At 34.3% G+C, this 23,059-nt stretch overlaps 1 protein-coding gene across 1 annotated transcript; it reads left to right on the top strand.

Moving 5' to 3' along the window:
• The first annotated feature begins 11,149 nt into the window (after positions 1-11,149).
• On the top strand, positions 11,150-21,032 carry LOC131851096 (protein takeout-like). The gene is made up of 5 exons (XM_059201523.1): positions 11,150-11,240; positions 15,936-16,155; positions 17,007-17,131; positions 19,608-19,760; positions 20,781-21,032. Exons 1-5 carry the CDS (start codon positions 11,174-11,176, stop codon positions 20,930-20,932), a joined length of 717 nt encoding a protein of 238 aa, XP_059057506.1. The 5' UTR covers positions 11,150-11,173; the 3' UTR covers positions 20,933-21,032.
• The last annotated feature ends 2,027 nt before the right edge of the window (positions 21,033-23,059 follow it).

The raw sequence follows: 23,059 nt of genomic DNA, 5'->3' as shown, positions 1-23,059 counted from the left end.
ATTTCGCGTTTATAATATTAATAAGATATAGAAACATTGTTCACTTACTTTATCACCCTGTGGGCAACACATAAATAAATCTGTTAATTGTCAAATCTATAACGTTGACTACACAACGGATTTTAATATAGTCCTACAGTGATTTAAGAGTACCTATTATTTTTATATATGTAACTAGCTGTACTCGCGAACCGTTGGGTTAACTTTATTTTTCTAAAACAAAAGTAGCCTAAGTTAATTACATCAGCCAAAAAAATCCTGTCAAAGTCGATCTGGCCATATCAGAGAATAGCCGGAACAAACAGACCGAGACAGACAGACAAACATTATAAAACATATTATTTTGTTGTATGTACCATATTTAAATTCATGGGTAGTAAAAATGCCCCTTTGCCCAGGCACCAATTGGCATCAACCCTTGGGTTACTAGGTTGGCGAACACCCTCAAGGGGGTGAAGGTTGGAATCTTGGGGCCCCATTGCCCAGGCACCAATTGGCAACAACCCTTGGGTTACTAGGTTGGCGAACACCCTCAAGGGGGTGAAGGTTGGAATCTTGGGGCCCCTTTGGGCAAGCACCAATTGGCAACAACCCTTGGGTAACTAGGTTGGCGAACACCCTCAAGGGGGTGAAGGTTTGAGTCTTGGGGCTCCTATGCCCAGGCACCAATTGGCAACAACCCTTGGGTAATTAGGTTGGCGAACACCCTCATGGGGGTGAAAACAACCCCCGTGGATGATAATAACACCCGCCTGCGCTTACGGTTTACGCTGGCGGGGCACCAGTGGAGGATGATAAGGTGAACATGAGGTCAGGTCAGTTAAAAAAAAACTAAATAATTATATAGTTTTTAATATATATAGTAACTTAAGAAGTAGTGTTATACTCGGGGACATATTTTTTCCTTAACTATAACGTACAACGTATGAAATAAATTTCAATGACATCGCGTTCATGGTTTTGTTAAGTTTCCATAGACAAGATTTGTTTCCCTGACAACAAATCCCGCCAATTTATCATTTTATTCAATATATATATATATATATATATTATATAGTTTTTAATATATATACGAGATAAAAACATACTGTATATTTTTACACTTTTTGAAATAAATCGTTCATTTGGCGACAGAATATAAACGATTTTATAAAGTACAATAATGAGTATATCCATGAACGTCGTTTAATGATTAATCATTATGTTTTAATACATTCGTTTTTTTTCCATAAACCACCTACTTAATACTACTTACGGTTACAATTAAGTAACAATGTTATTACTACTTGAAATGCTTGAGTCGTTATTTAAAGATTAACTGGTTATTTGATCATTCCTTGATTATATTCCGGGTTTTATACACGTTTTTTTTTCTTATAGAACCGTCGATTTTGGTAGTCTAGCGGTTTATCGCGTCGCCTTATTTCCGATGGTCGCGGGTTTGATTCCTCGCACGTTACAAATGTTTGAATACGTGAGTGTGATTGTTTGTATTGGTTGGTTTATGTATTGGTTATTTCTATGCATACTACTACTAGAGGTTGGTGATAGAAGGGTGAAAATTTAGGGTTGTATGTATTTTTTAATGACATATAATAAAAAAATATAAATAAAAAATTATGTTAGGGGTGGACAACCCTTATCACTTAGGGATATGAAAAGTAGATAGTAGCCGATTTTTAGACCTACTGAATATGCATATAAAATTTCATAAAACTCGGTCAAGCCGTTTCACAGGATTATGGTAACTAACATTGTGACACGAGAATTTTATATATAAGATATATCTTCTTCTATCTTCCATATGTATACATAAAAATTAATTGCTGTTCTTTGGTCTCGCTAAAACTCGAGAACCGCTGAACAGATTTGGCTAGATTAGTCTTGAAATATTCGTGGAAGTCCAGGGAAGGTTCAAACGGTGATAAAATATGAAGAAATTGCATGTGAAATAATAAAAACAACAATTTTATTTTCCCATACAAACTTCTGGCACCTGTCAAACAGGGAGCGTTCAGAAATTTATTACGTAACTAAACTTCAAAAAACCTTTGACATATATAATTTAGAGGCTCAACAGAGTTCGCGCCATCAGCTAGTTGACAATAAAAAATGCACGTAAATATTTCTAACAATTGTCCAGTATCCAAAACACAAGCATAGCCTGAGACTATATGTCGATGTATGAAATAGAAATAGAAATAGAAATAGAAATAATCTTTATTCAAATAAACTCATTACAAGCACTTTTGAATAGTCATATTTTGATTCTACCACTCATTCGGAATGCAGATTCATTACAAGAAGAATGAGCAAGAAACTTGTGTGTTGCTCTTTTTATTAGATTTTTTTTGTTGCTCTTTTTATTAGATTTTGACAGTACAACAAGTATGAGGCATGCGATAATCAACATAGAAGTCGCTACGCACTCATTATTAATGTAATCAGATAATATTGTCAGTGCTATGGATTTAAAGTTTTTCTATAAAAACATTATTATCGTTAACGAATTCTTCAATTTTATAGTAAGCTTTTTTGCAAAGGAACTGTTTTATTTGACATTTAAATCTTTTTTCTGGCAGATTTATAACAGACTCTGGTATTTTATTGTAAAACCTTACGCAATTACCATAAAACGAATTACTAACTTTAGCCAAGCGACATTTAGGTAAAATCAGTTTGTTATTGTTACGTAAGCTTTTATTAGTGCAATCACTAACTCTTTTGAAACTGTCTATATTCCTTCTGGCATAGATGATATTTTCATAAATGTATTGAGAAGCAACGGTGAGGATATTTGATTCCTTAAAACACTCTCGCAATGACTCCCTGGAACCCATACCGTAAATGGAGCGATGAATATGAATTATTATTATTCTTACATAGCTATCGAATACAGAGCCTCTTCCTTTTATTAAAGTCGGTAAAAAACAGCCATGCATATTAAGTCCACTAAAAAAGTATTCAACGCATCAGAATTTAATTTATCACCTTTTGCTCATAAATCACTTGATCTTGCTACTGTGACGCATGCAATGCGCACACGATGTGTGACCACGTCACAAGTATGTCACAGGACATGTGACACGAATGGTAAGTGTTTATTACCACTTTTTGCAGATATCGATATTTCGTATTTAGAATATAAATCATTATTAAAAAAAATAACCTCCAATCAATTGACCGGTGCGGCGCCATTTTTATGGCTTTTGGATAATATGCAGTTTTGCCGCCTTTTTTTCTCTGAATTTTATATATAACTCAAAGGTGACTGACATAGTGATCTTCAACGCACAGCCCAAACCACTGGACGGATCGGGCTAAATGGCAGGTAAATGTTATGACGTATAATATTAATTCTAGTTTTGAAAGTTTTTTTTTTGTCAATTTTAAACCCATGAATTTCAAGACGTACTAAGAACAGGAAAAAACGGAAAACCGCAGGCAAAAGCTATTTAGAATAAGACGTACTAAGAACAGGAAAAAAGGAAAAATATTTACTTAAAAGGTCTACTTTACAAGTTAGACGTTTTAAGTAAGTGTTTCAAAGTGTTTGTGTTAATAACTGAACTAAAATTACGCGCCATTTACGAAGTAGCTGTCAGTCTTACGTACTTTTTTTTCTCTTAAATGCCTTCAACACGCGTATTGCTTGCCAGTGTCACGTTTATTATTGCTTTTTTATTGTTTTTTTATTGTCTCATTTGATACTACTACCACAGATAAAATAATATTTACAGATTAAGATAATATTTATTTTTCATTCATACTTTTGTCATATAGGTATAAATACTTAAATGAAACATGTTCTGCCAAGAATTCTTTTTATGACAATTATGGCGATCAAGTATAAGCCCATAAACGGTTATAGATTTTTTTTAGACATTTTTTAATTGATTTATTTCATTGATTGCTGTATAGTAATCAAATTATTTAGGTATTTTCTGAAAGTGAATAGAAGAGTTTTTATGTAACGACTAAATGTATAGGTATTGCGAATTTAAGGTTATAATTATAAGCAAAGTAAAAATGTTCGTAATAATCCTTGTCCACAATAACTTTTGTAATTCCATTGTCTAAATATCATAAATTTAGTTATTTAAATAAAAATAAATTAACTGACTCAATATTGGAACATACTGTTTCTGTTGACATTTTATTATATGGAATCGTTATGATTCTTAATATTGATTAATATTGATTTAAATTGTATTATCAAAATATAGCTGAATATGGAACTATTTATAAAATAAATAAATAATAAAATAATAGAACTAGAAATAATCTTTATAGAAATAAACTCAACAGAAGTACTTTTGAATAGTCATAGTTTTTCATTCGGAACGCAGACATGAAAATCAAACAAGAAACTTGTGTGTTGCATCTTTGATTAAAAGTTATTTTAAATAAATAAACAACTAAAAACAGATTGCGACTATCATAGAAACCGCTACGCACTCATTCTTAGTGCAATCAGATATAATTGTCAGTGCTATGAATTTTAAGTTTTTTCTACAAAAAACATTATTATCATTCACAAACTCAATATTATATATTACTAGCTGTCCCGGCAAACGTTGTTTTGCCTTAAAATAAAAAAAAGATTTGGTGTGGACTACCCCTAACATTTAGGGGGATGAAAAATAGATGTTGGCCGATTCTCAGACCTACTCAATACGCTCACAAAATTTCATGAAAATCGGTCAAGCCGTTTCGGAGGAGTATGGGAACGAAAACTGTGACACGAGAATTTTATATATAAGATTTTTTTACAAGTGTTTTATTTGAATCGATTTTCAGGCAGATCTAGAACAGACTCGGGTAGTTGTTGTAAAATGTTACGCAAAAATTGATTATCCTTTACAGACTCTTTAATTTTATATTATTTTATTGTACAACATTACCCAATTAGCATAAAATTAATTACTACTAAAATACCATAGACTGTATATTAGTAGGTAGATACTGAGAAACATTGTCCTGATAGAACCAATTACTTGGAAAACATATGACACAGGCTGGTAGTAGTTATATATTATTATAATCGTTACCAGGTACCAGTAATCGTGGTCTACCGTCCCAATGTCACGTAGCCCCGCTCGTTAATGTGAACAACATTAAACATTTGATTAATATTAACTAATTAGTGATCGAGTATTAATGTCTCGATTTAGAAATAAGACTGGGCATTGCTATGTTGAGGTATGCTGAGTTATCGTTATCATAATAATAATAATAATAATTAGAGGTTACGAAAAAATTAGGTACGAATGAGAGGTTGCCGTACTATAAGTACGAGCCCCAGCCGGTCCTCGAAAGCAACAGTGCCAAGCTCTACTGGGACCGATCCATCATCACGGACAGGACCGTTCTTGCGAACAAACCTGATATCGTGGTGATGGATCGGGCACTTTCAAGGGTGTTTTTGGTGGACATCACCATACCGCATGACGAGAACCTCGTGAAAGCCGAAACTGAGAAAAGGAGAAAATATCTCAACCTGGCTCACGAGGTGACCGAAATGTGGGGGGTGATGTCCACCGAAATCATTCCAATCGTTATGTCGGTGAACGGTCTTATCCCAACCAGTCTGGAACAACATCTCAGATGGTTGGGATTCCGAGGCGGCTCACTCCCGGGAAAGATGCAGAAAGCGGTGCTCTTAGATTCTGCCCGCATTGTACGCCGGTTGCTCTCCCTGGGGCCCTGAACCCCGGCCGACTGTGCTTCTGCCGGGGGTATGTTGCCATCTCCTCTCCTTAAGAGGGGAGATGAGAATTTTTGGATAATAATAATTAAATCAATAACACAATCTGATTATAAACACAGACATGATCAGGTTCCTGCAATAGTACATCAATATTTAGCCACTAAATATCAATTAATCACCGAAAAAATAGCCTACTATAAATACACCCCGCAGATAGTACTCGACTCTCCCGGGTACAGGTTGTATTGGGACAGGACTATAATAACAGACAAAACTGTACATCACAACAGACCAGATATAACGCTATATGATAAGAAAAATAAAATAGTTTACCTTATAGATATTGCAATACCAAATAAATACACATAATCTTTTACAAACACATACAGAAAAAATTGCTAAATATACTGATTTGGCAATAGAACTAAAAATACAATGGCAGGTAGAAACAGTGAATATTCTCCCAACTATTATCTCGTCCACAGGTGTCATCCCAACATCCCTACACACTAGCCTCAAGGTATTACAACTTCACCCACTTACTTTCATCCTTCTCCAAAAAGCTGTAATATTAAACACTTGTAGAATAGTCCGCAAATTTTTGTCTTCCACTTAAAAATTATCCATCCTCATCATTCATAATTTATACTATCATTGTTTGGTGATTTTTACCCGCAATGATACCCCATCAAAGAGAGATATATAATATATATATAAAGAAATAATAATAATAATAATGGTGTCATACCAACATCCTGTTTGTTGTTGTTGTGTATTGTATTTTGTTTGACTTCACTAATGTAATGTGTATATCTGTTTTTATTTTTGTTCTTATTATTACAGTGCCTTTTGTGTGTGTGTGTGCCTTTAACGTGAATAAATTTTTTTTTTTACCTATCCTTACACTCTAGCCTCAAAATATTACAATTTCACCCACTTACTTTCATCCTTCTCCAAAAAGCTGTAATTCTAAACACCTGTAGAATAGTCCGCAAATTTTTGTCATAATAATCATTTCTTTTATAATTGTCATCGTTTGTTGATTTTCACCCGTAATGACAAGTTTAACACCCCATCAAAGGGAGATATATAATATATATTTTTTTCATCAATGCTGTTGGCTGGACCGATATATAATATATATATAAACAATAATAATAATAATAAATTTTATTTCATTAACCAAGATGTTTTACAAAGTTTTACATATCAAGAATCATATATTGTTATTTATATATTTCCGCTGGGATACATACTTGTGATATAAGATCACGCTCTTCTAGGGTTATTTATTATTATATTAAGAATTTGTTTCTACTGTAAAAGACTGTGTGTGTGTGTTTGTGTATGTATGTGAGTGTATATGTGTGTGTGGAAGGGTGTTGGGTGCGTGTGTATGTTTATTAAAATATTATAATCATTGTAGTCTAGACTGTATGACTATACTTCCATACAACCTTTCATCCCCTTACAACCCTTTTTCGTATTAAAAAGTAGCCTATATCCTTCTCAAGGTCTAGACTATATGTGTACCAAATTTCATTGAATTTGGTTAAGTAGTTTTGGCATGAAAGCGAGACAGACAGACAGATAGAATTACTTTCGCATTTATATATTAGTAAGGTTATTAACAACACTGTGTCTATGGATATACAAATTGTAAGTAGATACACAAAAGAAATTGTTTTTATTCATACACTCTTGACATCCTCGTGAGTCTAGCTGTTTAACACACTGTTTTACTTCCGATGGTCGTGGGTTCGATTCCTCGCACGGTGCAAAAATTTGTATTCATGCATATTATATAATCGTTTGTATCGTTCTACCACGCTCCTCTGAAATGGCTTGACCGATTTTTATGAAATTTTATATGCATATTCGGTAGGTCTGAGAATCGGCTACTATATATTTTTCATACCTCTAAGTGATAAGGGTTGTCCACCCCTAACATTATTTTTTTATTTTTTGGGCAAAAACCGCCAATCGAGGGAGCGCCAATGGCATGGGAAGTGTTTCCACTCGTGTTTACACTCTCGCGCTGCTCACTTCCCTGCCCACTCCTGCTGTGTCTAAAATGGGCATAAACTATAAGCGCAGGCACCATTCCATTATCATCCATAAGACATATTAGGAATCAATAAACCTTTTCACATGCCATTGAGTGTGTACGTGATAATAAACACGTGCCTACAGTCTCATGGCTAACGACCTAACACCATGGCGTCTGCCCCCATTGTAACTTATGGCTTACCTGATCGCTGAAAGGTTAATTGAATCAATAATTTATCTAACACGTTTGTGATCTGCCTATTGACAGTGAATCAATGTGAAGGTCATTGCAAGTGGCGACATCTATCGCGCCAACGCGGAATTAAAATGCAGAAATATTCATATTTGCAATGTAGTTTATGCAATTATAAATAGATGGCGCTAGGTGACTATGCAATTAGTGTTTAGGAAATTAAAGAAATATAAATAATTACTTAGTTATAATTACTATGTGTTATTCTGACGTATAAGCTATATTACTGTATAGTTTTCATCAAAATGCGTTCAGTAGTTTTTGCGTGAAAGAGTAACAAACATTCATCCATACTCGCAAACTTTCGCGTTTATAATAATTAACACATATAACATAATATTACATATAAGATTAGTTAAATTATTCAAGAATTTATAGAAATATGTTTGAAATATTGAAGTTTTTCCATTACTTAATTATATATAATTAATTTACTGTCCCCAAGTATCGTTTAGAAAAAGTCAATAGGTCTTTTATGGGAATAGGTATAAAATTTTACAATAAGATACCAAAGGATATATTGGAATTTCCCTTAAATAAACTCACAACATCTGTTAAATCATATTTACGGAGCAAGGCCTATTACTCACTAAACGATTACTTGAATGACGAGCGTGCATGGCAATAGTTTTCATGTTCGGGATTTTCATTTAATGTTAGACATAGACACCTATATAAATACCTATGCATTGTAAATAAACTGGATTTAAAAAAAAAGTAATTCAATTGAGTTTCTTGCCAGTTCTTCTCAATTGGATCTTTATACCGAACTGGACGGTAGGGAAAAAATTCTAATGTAAAAACTTGACGTTCATAAGCGGCTAAAATGTCCTATATGAATAAATGATTTTTGAATTTGAATTTGAATTAGTTATACATAAATTAATACACAAGATCTATTCATTTGTGTATAACATTTTGGTAATACTCTGTCTTCTAAAAATACCAATAGACACTGGTATTTTTACCAGTAGTGAAGACAATTATCTCAATTATTTCTGCTTTCGGTTTAAATGGTGAGGAATGGCAGTGAAATTACAGGGTATGGATTCGTCTGAGTTCTCAGGAGTGGCGATTCATGTTGGGTCACATTACGACGGTATTTCCATTGTGTTGTTCATGTATACGAGAAGTGAGGACATTTAGCGTTTTCCATCAAGTGAAAAGAAGTTCTATAGTTTTGTTTTTGTTACAGAATAATCCTATTACTCAGTGGTCTAGTGACTTTTTTATGAATGTATTTGCGCATGATCTGACCTCATCAGATGGAAAATTATCTAGGATGTAACGCGCTTACCCAGAGGAGATCTATTCACTATTCAGACTTAAAGAATCTAGGGTTGTATTTCTCCAGAAATACGACAGTGCGTATATCTATATTTTCACGAGGGAGGGATGAAATTCTAGGGTTTAGGATGATAAACATTATTTGATGATCATGGATTCGTTTCACTGTAGAAACAAAAAAAATTAGAAACCTTTTGTTATTCTATAGGGCACTGTACATCGGATTGGTCGTCAACTTATTTTTTTTTTATGAAAATTTTACGGCTCTGGATACAAGTCCTTTTTAGCCTAACATAAAATATAAATACTCTGCTTTTCCAGCCTTTTTAGGCAACTAATGCCATTTTCCGTTACGTGGACTTTCCTTCAGTCGTATCATAGATAAGATCATATTACATAGTCGTATTATAAAATATATATATGTATATATGATAAAACAGCGTTTCTTCAGTACTTACCATTACATTTTTTTGTTTCATACATATGTTAATTGTTCCAATTATTACAAAATCAAATTCAAAAATCATTTATTCATGTAGGACATTTTAGCCGCTTATGAACGCCAAGTTTAGATATGGATAATATTTTAAGAAAGGTGTTACATATGAATGTGGATGGTTATAAGGGCAGAGGAAGGCCGGAAAAGAGATGGATGGACTGTGTGAAAGATGATATGGTGAGAAAGGGAGTAAATAACGCGATGACTGCGAACAGGGATGAATGGAAGAGAAAAACATTACGACGACCACAAATAAATGGGATAAGGAAGAAGCAGATGATGATGATGATGATGAACGCCAAGTTTCTACATTATAATTTTTTTCCCTACCGTCCAGTTCAGTATATAGATCCAATTGAGAAGAACAGGCAAGAAACTCATTTGAATTACTTTTTTTACTATTACAATAAAAAATAGATTTATTATAAGTTGCACAATTATAATTTAAAATTTATTACGAATTGTTATTCTTATAATAATAATTAATTAATGTAAATCTACTTAAAACATTTATTTAAAAGAGCAACACACAAGTTTCTTGCTCATTCTTCTTGTGATGAGTCTGCGTCCCGAATGTATGGTAGAATTAAAATGACAGTTCAAAAGTGCTTATATTAAGTTTATTTGAATAAGGATTATTTCTATTTCTATTAATGACGACCTCGGTGGTCTAGCGGTTTTGCACACCGTTTTACATCCGATGGTCGCAGGTTCGATTCCTCGCACGGCACAAACATTTGCATTCATGAGTATGATTGTTTCTATAATATCGGTCTGGGTATTTTCTATGTATAATATGTATGTATTTACGAAAAAAAATTATCTACGTATTTGTATCAGTTGTCTAGTACCCATAACACAAGCTTTAGCTTGCTTAACTTGGGTCTAGATGGCGCTGTGTGAATTGTCCTGAGATTATTATTATTATTTTTAATAATTCCAGTGTATTTTGGGCTGTCTATCTCCAGTAGGCCTGTTGGTAGCTTTATTTCATCTTTCCACCATCTTTATGTTCGACCTCTTTATCTTTTTGTTTCCCTAGGATACTAATCTGTTATACGTTCTTAAAAAGTCGTATAAAATAGTTGAATATATCCAATTACGTAACGGAAGTACAAAAAATGATAAACAGATGGTCCCATTAAAGTGCTGCGTAACATTTGTCATTAAGATACAAATTGATTATATGCGGTTTTATTGTATTAGAACAAAGCAGATTTCGCTATTATCACCTCTATTTTTTAATTGCTAAGGTAGGTATATCGTTGTATAACTTACGTTAATTGCATTATATAAGTTTCCAATACGTATAAATACTGCTACATTTGTTGGTTAACCGTTTAAGCGATCCCTGGTCCATTGACAGTTATACAAAATGAAGGTGCAGTTATTTATATCTGTTTGTTTTTCTGTGTGTGTGTGCATTTATGGACAGAAAATAGGTGAGTAGAAATCTTTATTCAAATATTATTTTCCGTAATAAATAATTCGTTCATACATAATTTTGTTTATCGAGAAAGCATTAATAATTATAACGCTGTGTGTACAGCGCCATCTACTCCCAAACTCAGCAGAGCTTATTTTAGAAAAAGCAAACAATTTTAGAAGTAGAATTAATCTTTATTCAAATAAACTCATTACAAGCACTTTTGAATAGTCATATTTTGATTCTACCACTCATTCGGAATGCAGATTCATCACAAGAAGAATGAGCAAGAAATAAATAATTACTTGTGTGTTGCTCTTTTTAATAGATGTTTTTTTTTATATAAATAATTACAGTATAACAAGTAAGAGGCATGCGATAATCAACATAGAAGTTGCTACGCACTCAAAATTCAAAATTAATAGAGAATAAAATATATATAAAAAGCAAAAATTAAAAGTTATTAAAAACATTATATAAACCTTTAAAAAAATCCCCAAATATTAATTTCGAGTAAGTAGGAATAGCGATGGTCGGAAAACTATAATTGGGATCTTCATAAACATAACTGAAGCTGAATTTATTGTTAGAATTTTTATCTGTTTGCCTGTGCATGCTAATCTCAGAAACAGCTTAACTGATTCGTGTGTGGTTTTCACACAGTAATATGGAAGGTTTCAGTAAATAAAAGCTTAGCTTTTGTATCATTATAACCGGTTTAGAAACAAAAAAGCATCGAATTGTCTAGTTACTATTTTATTTTTTATTTTATCAAATTATATTTATTTTTTTCTTTAGTTCATTCTAATCTCATGTATATAAATATACTATGCGACATCATCTGTTAACTAATATAATTACTATGTTTACGATTAGTTTGTCATAAATAACCAGTTCAATTTACAAGTACTTAACTGGTAACTTAACTTGCACAAATTAGGTTAAATAACATTTCTTGACCTAATACAAGTATATGTTTTTATACACGTAAATAATGGTATAAAATTCGAATAGTTTGTTACTTAACTGGTAAATTAACTTGCATAAATTAGGTTAAAAAACATTTAGTTAACTGAATCCAAGTATTCACATGTTTTTATACATGCAAATCTATACATATAAATAAAATTGGAATATCTGTTGGTAATAATGAAATAACCGTTTTTTACTACATACATATGAATATAAATACGGTACATACACCAAAATAACATTTATTAAAATTTTTGTCTGTCTGTCTGTCGATTTTGACGGGACTTTTATTGGCAGGTAGGTAATGTAATAACGAGTAACTTAGGCTACTTTATTTTGGAAAAAATAATGTTAAACTCCACGCGGACGAAGTCGCGGGAACAGCTAGTATTAATATAAAATTGAAATACTTTGTTTTGCATACGTCTGTACGGATATTAATGTAAAAAGATGCTGATGTATGAAACATAACGTCTGTATGACACGATTATGTATGGGTGTCAAGGTTGCCTAGGTCGGTACTCGGGTAATTGCTGCCACAGCGAAAGTGAAAATAAACCGGTCAAGTCCAAGTCGGACGTAAACATCTAGGATTCCGTACTAATTTTAATAATATCATGAACGCGAAAGTTTGTGAGTAAGGAAGTTTGTTACTCTTTCACGCAGAAACTACTAAACGGATTTTAATGAAACTTTACACTTTTTTGATGATATAGCTACATCAGAATAACATATAGGCTATAAATTTCATGCGGATAAAACCGTGGGCACAGGTAGTATATAATAATATTGTTTGTAAAGAAATTGTTATTGTTATGTTAGACCCTGACACAGATAGCACGATAGGGTATACGCATACGATCAAACAAAATAATCGCAAGGTTTTAGTTGGTTTGAGTCAAATAAAGAATAATATCCTTGAATAACTCTAACAGCGCCTTCTAGTCCCAAACTAAGCAGAGCTTGTTAGTACCACAGATAACATAATGTAGAACCACAGATAATATAATGGTAGAACTAAACAACAGTAAATATCATCATTGCCTTGCCTTTATCCCATTATTTGGGGTCGGCGCAGTATGTCATTCTCTTCCACTGATCTCTATCAGTCGTCATATCTAAACATACTCTTCTTTTATTCATATCATCTTTCACACAATCCATTCATCTTTTAAACAACAGTAAATAAAAAAATATATTTACTTACATAATCGCAAGGAATCAAACCCATACTTTAGAAACAAAAATTTAATATTTCATTCTTTTTTTAAAACATGCACTGGGTTTATTTTGTATACTTTACTACTCGATACTATACGACTTGTATACTTTGTCACATAATGTCACAGAATGTCACAGTTTATCCACCCCTTCTCCTTCTTAATATGTACCCACCAAGATGTTATGTACCTATAGCCTTAATTTCGATGTTTTTGTGTATGGACGAAAAAAGTTGTAAGGGTTCCATTTATTTTTTTTTTATTTGGAACCCTAATAAATAAATGGTATATTATGATGTGTTACTTAAGTATATACCACGTACATACCCATTATATGTCTGTCCGTCTATCCTTAGAACTTCCTTTGATATTATTTAATTGACAACCAAATAAACACTGCTATTTTTATCATAGCGTCTAGTTTTTTGACCTCGATAGTCTAGTTATTAACATGCTGTCTTAAATTGAAATGATCTAAGAATCGATCCCTGGATAATACTAACATTTTAATAAATAAATAAATGACTGGACAATTAACACAGCGCCATCTAGTCCCACGGTAAGCAGTGCTTGTGTTATGGGGACTAGACAACTGATATAAATACTAAGATATTTTTTTGTAAACACATAGAAAATACACAGACCGATACAAACAATGATACTCATGGATACAAATGTTTGCACCGTGCGAGGAATCGAACCCGCGACCATGGGGGGTAAAGCGATGTACTAAACCGCTAGACCACCGAGGCCGTCAAATTAATGAATACAATTTATATCTTTAGGTTGTAATGTTTTTTATAGAATAGAAAATAGAATAGAACAGTCTTTATTCAAATGACATTTAATTTAAGCACTTTTGAATAATCATCCTTAATTTTTTAATCTACCGCTCCTTCGGAAAGCTGTCTTATCACAAGAAGAACGAGCAAGTAACTTGTTAAAAGTTTATTAAATATGTATCTATTGTTTGTTTATCATCATTACATAGTATAAAACAAAGTCGCTGTCGCTGTCTGTCCCTATGTGTGCTTAAATATTTAAAAGTGATTCAAGAGCAGGTTTATATATACAATACATGTACACCCGTGCGAAGCTGAGGCGAGTAGCTTTTTAAGTATATTTTAGAAAATTAAAATTATGTTTTTCTTCGAACTACTCTAATGCTTTTTTAGTCTTTAAAGTTTCACCGGACGATAGGGGGTGAGTGCAGATGGCACGTCAAACCAAAGGACTTATGGAGTGGCGGAAGGTCAACTTCTGTCTGAAGGATACGACTTTAGTATGAGGGCACCACTAGGGGTTCGAACCACGGCTCATACCGTCGTAATATCGATCCCCATTTTTGCACGGGGATCGTCGTATAGTACCCTACTTCATAAGATAGGATCTGGAGTGTAACTTCCTCTTGACGGATACGATTTTAATCTGAGGGCTAAACGGGGGATCGATCGGAGGGCCTTATTTCATAGGACAAAGGACCTTCATAGGACAGGCTGTGCAGTGCTATGTAACTTGTTTTTCGTTATTTATTAATTTACTTGCAAAATTAATGTGTTTTACACTTGAAACTAATATAATTGTTTTAGTTGTGGAAATATTTGGAGAGTTACGTATATTCCTAATGATTTATATAATTTATTTCACACTTACTATTGTAGATAAGTTAGTTGATAATTATATATTAATTGGAAGTAATGGTCGCGGACATCATTACATAGTATAAAACAAAGTGACTGTCGCTGTCTGTCCCTATGTATGCTTAAATATTTAAAACTACGCAACGGATTTTGAAGCGTTTTTTTTTATAGATAGACTGATTCAAAAGAAAAGTTTATAGGTATAATACATATACACCTGGGCGAAGCCGGGGCGAGTACCTAGTAATTAATAAATGAATTTATGGATATGTTTTACATACATTTTATTAATTAACTAGCTGTACCCGCGACTGCGTCCGCATGGAATTTAACTTTATTTTTCTAAAATACAATATTTTTTTAAATAAAAGTAGCCTAAGTTACTTCTTATTACATCAGCTACCTGCCAAAAAAAGTTCTGTCAAAATCGGTCAAGCCATTTCAGAGATTAGCCGGAACAATCAGACAGAGAAAAATTGTAAAAGAAATTATTTTGATGTATGTACCGTATTTATATTCATATGCATGTAGTAAAAACACGGTTATTTCAATATTACAAACAGACACTCCCATTTTATTTATATGTATAGATTTTAGGTAACTTTATTAAGTTATATAATAATAATGGCCCATATTATAAATACCTTAAGGGTTATATATATCTTAATCAATACGTAGTATAAAATAAAGTCGCTGTCACTGTCTGTCTGTCCCTATGAATGCTTAAATCTTTAAAACTACGTAACGGATTTTGAAGCGGTTGTTTTAGTAGATAGAGTGATTCAAGAGGAAGGTTTATATATATAATACATGTACACCCGTGCGAAGCCGGGGCGAGTAACTAGTCACTTAATATATTAATCTATGGTTTTATTTCAGCGCCGTTTATCACGCCATGTCGCCAGACTGACAGCAGGTGCTTGAAGACATCAGCTCAGAAGGCGGTGCCCATCCTGGCCCCGGGCTACCCCGATTTCGGTATGGATTCCCTGGACCCGATGCACATCAGCCGGATCAAGTCCAACCAAGCTGGACTCCAGATGGACTTCAAAAACAATGTTGTTAAAGGCCTGCGGAAATGTCAAATATTGGATTTAGCGTGAGTATTATTTTATAGCTCTGTCTGTCGGTTTACATCTACTGAACCGATTTTGATAAAACTCAAAATTCAAATTCAAATTCAAAATATCTATATTCATATAGTTCTATTACAGACTCTTATGATATGTCAAATCTACCGTCAGTTCGGAATGATTTCGAAATGAGAACTGACAAGAAACTCTGCTCGTATTCTTTTCAAATAAATTTGTACATGTTTACAATAATATAGATTCATTTTTAAATTCACTTTTGTGAGAATAGAGTGACCACCAGCATATGCTATTGCAAAAGCAAATAGTCTAATTGTTGTAGAAATGTGTAAAGAAACTATTTGTAACTGGAAAAATGTTTTAATGGTAGATGGTAGAGAGTGAAGTGACAATTATATAATTTTGATTATACAATACAAGAAAACTTTAATCATATTAATATCAAAAGAGTTTCTCAAGTCAAATTCTTTAAATTCAAGTTTAGGAGAATAGAGTGTACCATTTTAACTGTATAATAAAAGAATAGAATTGAATAGAATAAAAAATAATTTATTCAAATAAACTTAATTTAAGCACTTTTGAATAGTCAACATTTTTTTTAAATCTACCGCTCATTCGGAAAGTTGTCTCATCACAAGAAGAACGAGCAAGAAACTTGTGTGTTGTTCTTTTAAATAATCCTTGTAAGTTCACATTTTACTAGTCGAAACGTGTGAATACAAACTACCAACCAGCACTAATTTATTTAGGCTCAAATATAAAAACACAATAAGATTAAATCAGTCGTAGTGATAAGAGCAGACCAGTCCCTACAAGCAGCACTCGTTCACGAGTATGACGGATTTATCTTTATTAATAGGCGTAAAGACAAGAAGATAACAATTAAGACGAAGTGTTCAGCAGTGCTCTTAGGTGACTACAAGCTGGACGGGAAGCTGCTCATTATGCCAATAGAGGGCAGCGGCAAATACAAGATCAAGATAAGTATGTAACTAATTGTTAACTGTAGACGACCTCGGTGGTATAGTAGTTAAGGTAGATGATCGCGGGTTCGACTCCTCGCACGGCACAAACATTTGTATTCATAAGTATGATTGTTTGTATCGGTCTGGGTGTTTTCTATGTATAATATGTATGTATTTACGAAAAACCTATGTATTTGTATCAGTGTCTAGTACCCATAATACAAGGTTTAGCTAGCTTAAGTTGGGACTAGATGGCGCTGTGTGAATTGTTCTGAAATTATTACTTAAAATTATCAATATTATAAATACGAAAGTTTTTGAGTATGGATGTATGTATGTTTGTTACTGTTTCGCGTAAAAACTACTGAACGGATTTTGATGAAATTTTACAGTGATATAGCTTATACATAAGAATTACACATAGACTATACATTTCTAGTGGGTGATACCGCGGAAATTAACCACGATGGTTTTAGCGTGAAGGTCGATCTAACATGGTAAACTGTTAGCAAGGGGGCTACTGTTCCTCATTATTAACAATCCCTCCCCCCCGCCCCCGCCCCCAAATCCTTTTATTATATATATCACTAGCTGTCCCGGCAAACGTTGTTTTGCCTTAAAATAAAAAAAAAATTTAGGGGTGGACTACCCCTAACATTTAGGGGGATGAAAATAGATGTTGGCCGATTCTCAGACCTACTCAATACGCTCACAAAATTTCATGAGAATCGGTCAATCATGTTCAAACCGGTTGGAGGAGTATGGAAACGAAAACTGTGACACGAGAATTTTATATATAAGACTAGAGTTTGCGCTAACGGTCTGTGGCGGGGCCTCAAGAGGATAAAATGACGTTGTCGTTGATTTTTTTTTGTGAAGACGGTTTTCTTTTCGAATAGACTTGGTTGGCAAGTAGAGTTGTCTGTTTTGATACGATTAGGTCACTTCCTATTGTAACAGTGAATTTTTGTTTCACGTGTACTATCCTGTGGCGAAACTTTGTATTGTAATGGTCACAATACAAAACCTAACCTAACCTACCTTTCTGTATACTATATTAGTCTGGGGTCAAAGTTTTTAATGTAGACATCATAATACGAAACCTAAAAATAAACTTTCCAACTTGAACAGTTTACATATTATTCACGAGTATGACGTATACCCATCGTGATAAATTCATCAAGAATTTATCACGATGGTTTCCAGTCAACCTGACATGGTACATTGCTAGCTAGCAATAAGATCATCAGTCCACATTACAAACAACCCCCTCTCCCAATTTATTATATTATAACTATTTGAACTGGCTAATAATATTCAAATTCAAATTCAAAGTCAAAATATCTTTATTCATGTAGGTATATTACAGACTCTTATGATATGTCAAATCTACCGTCAGTTCGGAATGATATCGAGATGAGACGAACTGACAAGAAACTCAGCTCGTTTTTTTTTCAAATAATAGTGGAACATGTTTACAATAATATACAGTCATTAAAATTCAAATTTGTATAGAATAGAGTGACCTCCAGCATATGCTATCGCAATGAAACAAAAAAATTAAATCAGTGTTCACAACCTGAACAGACCAGTCCCCACAAGCAGCACCCGTTCACGAGTATGACGTATGAGCCAGCCATCATTGTACTCAACCATATTTGAGGGAGCACATCGACCCGGCCCACCACGCCGCCACAAGTTTGAACTTTATAGCGAGCATGAGGTTCAGGTTACTCCACTACGTCAATTATATTACATATATATAACAGCATATAACTGTACCGATCACAGTTTTCACCCATTACAATATTAAATTTACAATATGCCATTACAAAATTTATAATAAGTTTCTTTAATATTATTACATTATCCATGTCAATGGGAAAAATTATATACCTCATAACAAAAGTTGAAGTTGTAATTAAGTCCACATATATGTATAACTAAATCTAATATAAATCTGACGATGCTGGTCTAGCGGTCTAGCACACCGCTTTACGACCGATGGTCGCGGGTTCGATTCCACGCACGGCACAAACATTCCTCTCCGATCAATCCCCCGTCCAATTCAAACCGGGATCGAAATTACGAAGGCCTGAGCCGAGGTTCAAACCCCCTAGTGGTGCCCTCAGACTAAAGTCGTATCCGTCAGGCAGAAGTTGGCCTTCAGCCGCTCCATAAGTCCGTCCGCGGGTTTGGAGTGCCATCTGCACTCGGGTAACGTCCGGTGATTTATTAAAGGCCAGCTGCGGCCAACAGCATTAGAGTAGTCCAAAAAAAAAAGGCCCAAACATTTGTATTCATGAGTATGATTGTTTGTATCGGTCTGGGTGTTTTCTATGTATAATATGTATGAATTTACAAAAAAATCTATGTATATATGTATCAGTTATCTAGTACCCATAACACAAGCTTTAGCTAGCTTAACTTGGGTCTAGATGGCGCTGTGTGAATTGTCCTGAGATTATTATTATAATGTAATCGGTTGTTCTCAGATGACATAATGGTGGATTTCTCCTTCGAGATGGGTGAGCGTCAGTCTGCCGGTGAGATGTACTGGGTTTTCCAGGACTGGTCCTACACGCAGCAGGTGATCGGGAATGTACACTTCCAGTTCCAGAACCTCTTCAATGGCAACAGGGAGCTCTGTGAGTGTGCCAAAACTATGTTTTTTTCTTTTATTTGTTTCACTGACGTTATGATTTGCTGTTCACATATTGACTTTAGTTGCATTTTGATATAGCAGAAGTTTTCTTAGGGCTAACTGTGTTTCACTATGTATAAATATATGTATATTTATATATATATATCTAAATATATATAACTCAAAGGTGACATAGTGATCTATCAACGCACAGCCCAAACCACTAGACGGATCGGGCTGAAATTTGTCATGCAGGTAGATGTTATGACGTAGGCATCCGCTAAGAAAGGATTTTTAATTCTACCTCCAAGGGGATAAAATAGGGGATGAAAGTTTGTATATCTCTTCTTAGATTTTCGACTGATTGAACTGAAATTAAAGATTGGAGCTACTATGATGAAGACCTTCGCTTATGTAAATAGGATTTTATAAATTTAACCCCCATGGGGATTAAATATGGGATGATGCAGGATGTAAATACATTAGTTTGAACCTATCAGTACCTAATAGAACGAATAAATTAAGACGAACAAAATAATTTTTAGTTCTTTAGGCTACTTTTATTTTAGAAAAATAAAGTTAAATTCCACGCGGACGAAGTCACGGGAACAGCTAGTATATATATATATATATATGTTATATTTGTAATGCGCACAAACTATACACGCGGTGTTAGTTACTAAAATCTCTATGAAATTTGGTGTGCATATGCAATATGTATGAGAATTGGCTAACATCATCACATAGTATAAAACAAAGTCGCTGTCGCTGTCTGTCCATCCCTATATATGCTTAAATCTTTATAACTACACAACGGATATTTGAAGCGGTTTTTGTTAATAGATAGAGTGATTCTAGACGAAGGTTTATATGTATAATACATGTACACAGTAATACTGGTTCCTGATGCAAAGCCGGGGCGCGCGTAGCTAGTGTATTATATTTTTCATTTATTTATCATTAATTTATCCCTCAGGTATATCTACGTACCCACCCTAAATATATATTTGTTTTGATTTCCCAGCGGATTCCATACATGAGTTCGCTAACAGCAACTGGCGGGATATCTTCAACGAGCTGTCTCAACCGATCATGGATGCTGTGATGAAGAAGACCGTCATGGAGATAAGGAAACTCTTCGACAAGGTGCCCCTGAAGCAGCTCGCCTTGGATTAAACCTTATAAACTATTTCCTTGAGATAATAATAAAAAAAATACTCGAGATTAAGAACAATTCTGAAGTTATTACTTATCTTTGAGATTTATTGTCATTTATAAGTATATTAAAGTTATATTGTTAAAAACATATTTTTTTATTTATTAGACAGTAACGTAACTAAACCATTTGAGGCCCGTGGCAAATTGATCGGTTGCCACTTCCCTCCTGTTTTTTTTTTACAACATATGCATGTAGGCAACTAAATAGGTATTTTTTTATTAGGGTTTTTAAAGTATTGTCAGGTGCTAAAACCAATAACACTACGACCTCTTTAAATCTTTTATGCTCGCCCTTTTTCAAAGTTCGTTACCTAGACCCGTTAGGGAAGGCAAGAATTGAAGGATATTATTAGGAGCGATGATTTTTATCTCTTCAGGATAGAGTGTATATTTCCCAGGCAAAGAAGATTTTTCAAGTAGGTAAAGTAACATAAATTAAAAACTAACCATTTTTTTTAAAATAAATATGTAATAATTAATGTTACACAGTTTTAAAAAACATCACAAAGAATACTTATTAATAAAACAAATTTTAGGCATTCCACATAAATTTCTTGGCTAGCGGTTGCAATCTCACGTAATTTTTAATAAAAAAATTTCTATCTTATTAATTTTTTCTTTTTTTTCGTTTAACCCTTACCACTCAGTTAAAATTATATCAAATTATACTCTGAACTATTTACATTATTTTTATTATACACACACCGCACAGACAATCACCAATAATATTGCTCTTTTTATTTTAATTATTATTTTCACGTACCCTCAAATGAGTTAAGGCTGAAAATCAGTGTTTTGTTCTCTGAACATTGTTCCACGCTGAGCTTCGACCTTTTTGTATTGCTACAGATCACACATAGTAACACAATTTTATAAATCTTATGTCGTATTATGTATTGTCTATTCTTATGAACATATTGTGTGTGATTAGTAACAAACAAATAAACGATATATTTATCTATCTTACTAGTTGGGATTCTCCTCTGACCGCGAGGGCCCTTTCCGGCTGCGGGCTCGTGGCATTTTGCCGACTTAGCACCCTGCTGTTACGCCACTGTTATTAATAATACTATAATTGTTATGTAGGCAGTGTTATATTATTTGCCTGTTGATTTTTATATAGCAATAACACATAAATACAAGTATTAATACTCAAGTTTAATATTAACATCGCATACAGCTATAACGTCCTCATTAACCTTTTTGGTTTTTTTTTCGGACTACTCTAATGCTGTTGGCCGCAGCTGGCCTTTACAGCTTCACCGGACGATAGGGGGCGAGTGCAGATGGCACTCCAAACCAAGGAAGGACTTATGGAGCAGCTGAAGGCCAACTCCTGCCTGACGGATTGACTTTAGTCGGAGGGCACCACTAGGGATTCGAACCTCGGCTCAGGCCGTCGTAATTTCGATCCCCGTTTGAATTGGACAGGGGATCGATCGGAGGGAGCATCGATCGGAGGGAGGATCGATCGGAGGGAGGATCGATCGGAGGGAGGATCGATCGGAGGGAGGATCGATCGGAGGGAGGATCGATCGGAGGGAGGATCGATCGGAGGGAGGCTCGATCGGAGGGAGGATCGCGCAGCTGCGGTAGGGTAATGAGGTCCCCTCATTAACCTACCGCAGCTGCGCGCCGTGCAATATTGAGTATCTGTGGCGCATTACTATTTGCGCGGGAAAATAAAAAAGACTTAAAATCTACGTCTTCTATAAACATTTGTTTGGTTCTACATTGTTAATATTAGGTCTCGTAGAATTACCCTCTCATCTGGGCAGGACACTCGCAGACAGACTCAGACACTATAGCCCCCTCTGTGCAGCATCCTTAATACCTACATAACATTTCTCTGCTGACATTTGCGTTTTCGGACTACTCTAATGCTGTTGGCCGCAGCTGGCCTTTACAGCTTCACCGGACGATAGGGTGGCCCCCTATCGTCCGTGCAGATGGCACTCCAAACCAAAGGAAGGAGTCCAAACCAATGGAGCGGCTGAAGGCCAACTCCCGCCTGACGGATAATAATAATAATAATCTCAGGACAATTCACACAGCGCCATCTAGACCCAAGATAAGCTAGCTAAA

The sequence above is a fragment of the Achroia grisella genome, unplaced genomic scaffold, assembly GCF_030625045.1.
Source record: "Achroia grisella isolate CSIRO2021 unplaced genomic scaffold, CSIRO_AGI_Agris_v1 utg780, whole genome shotgun sequence".
Classification (NCBI taxonomy): domain Eukaryota; kingdom Metazoa; phylum Arthropoda; class Insecta; order Lepidoptera; family Pyralidae; genus Achroia; species Achroia grisella.
Note: the sequence above shows the minus strand (reverse complement) of the source record. Positions and strands in the feature narration are given on the sequence as shown.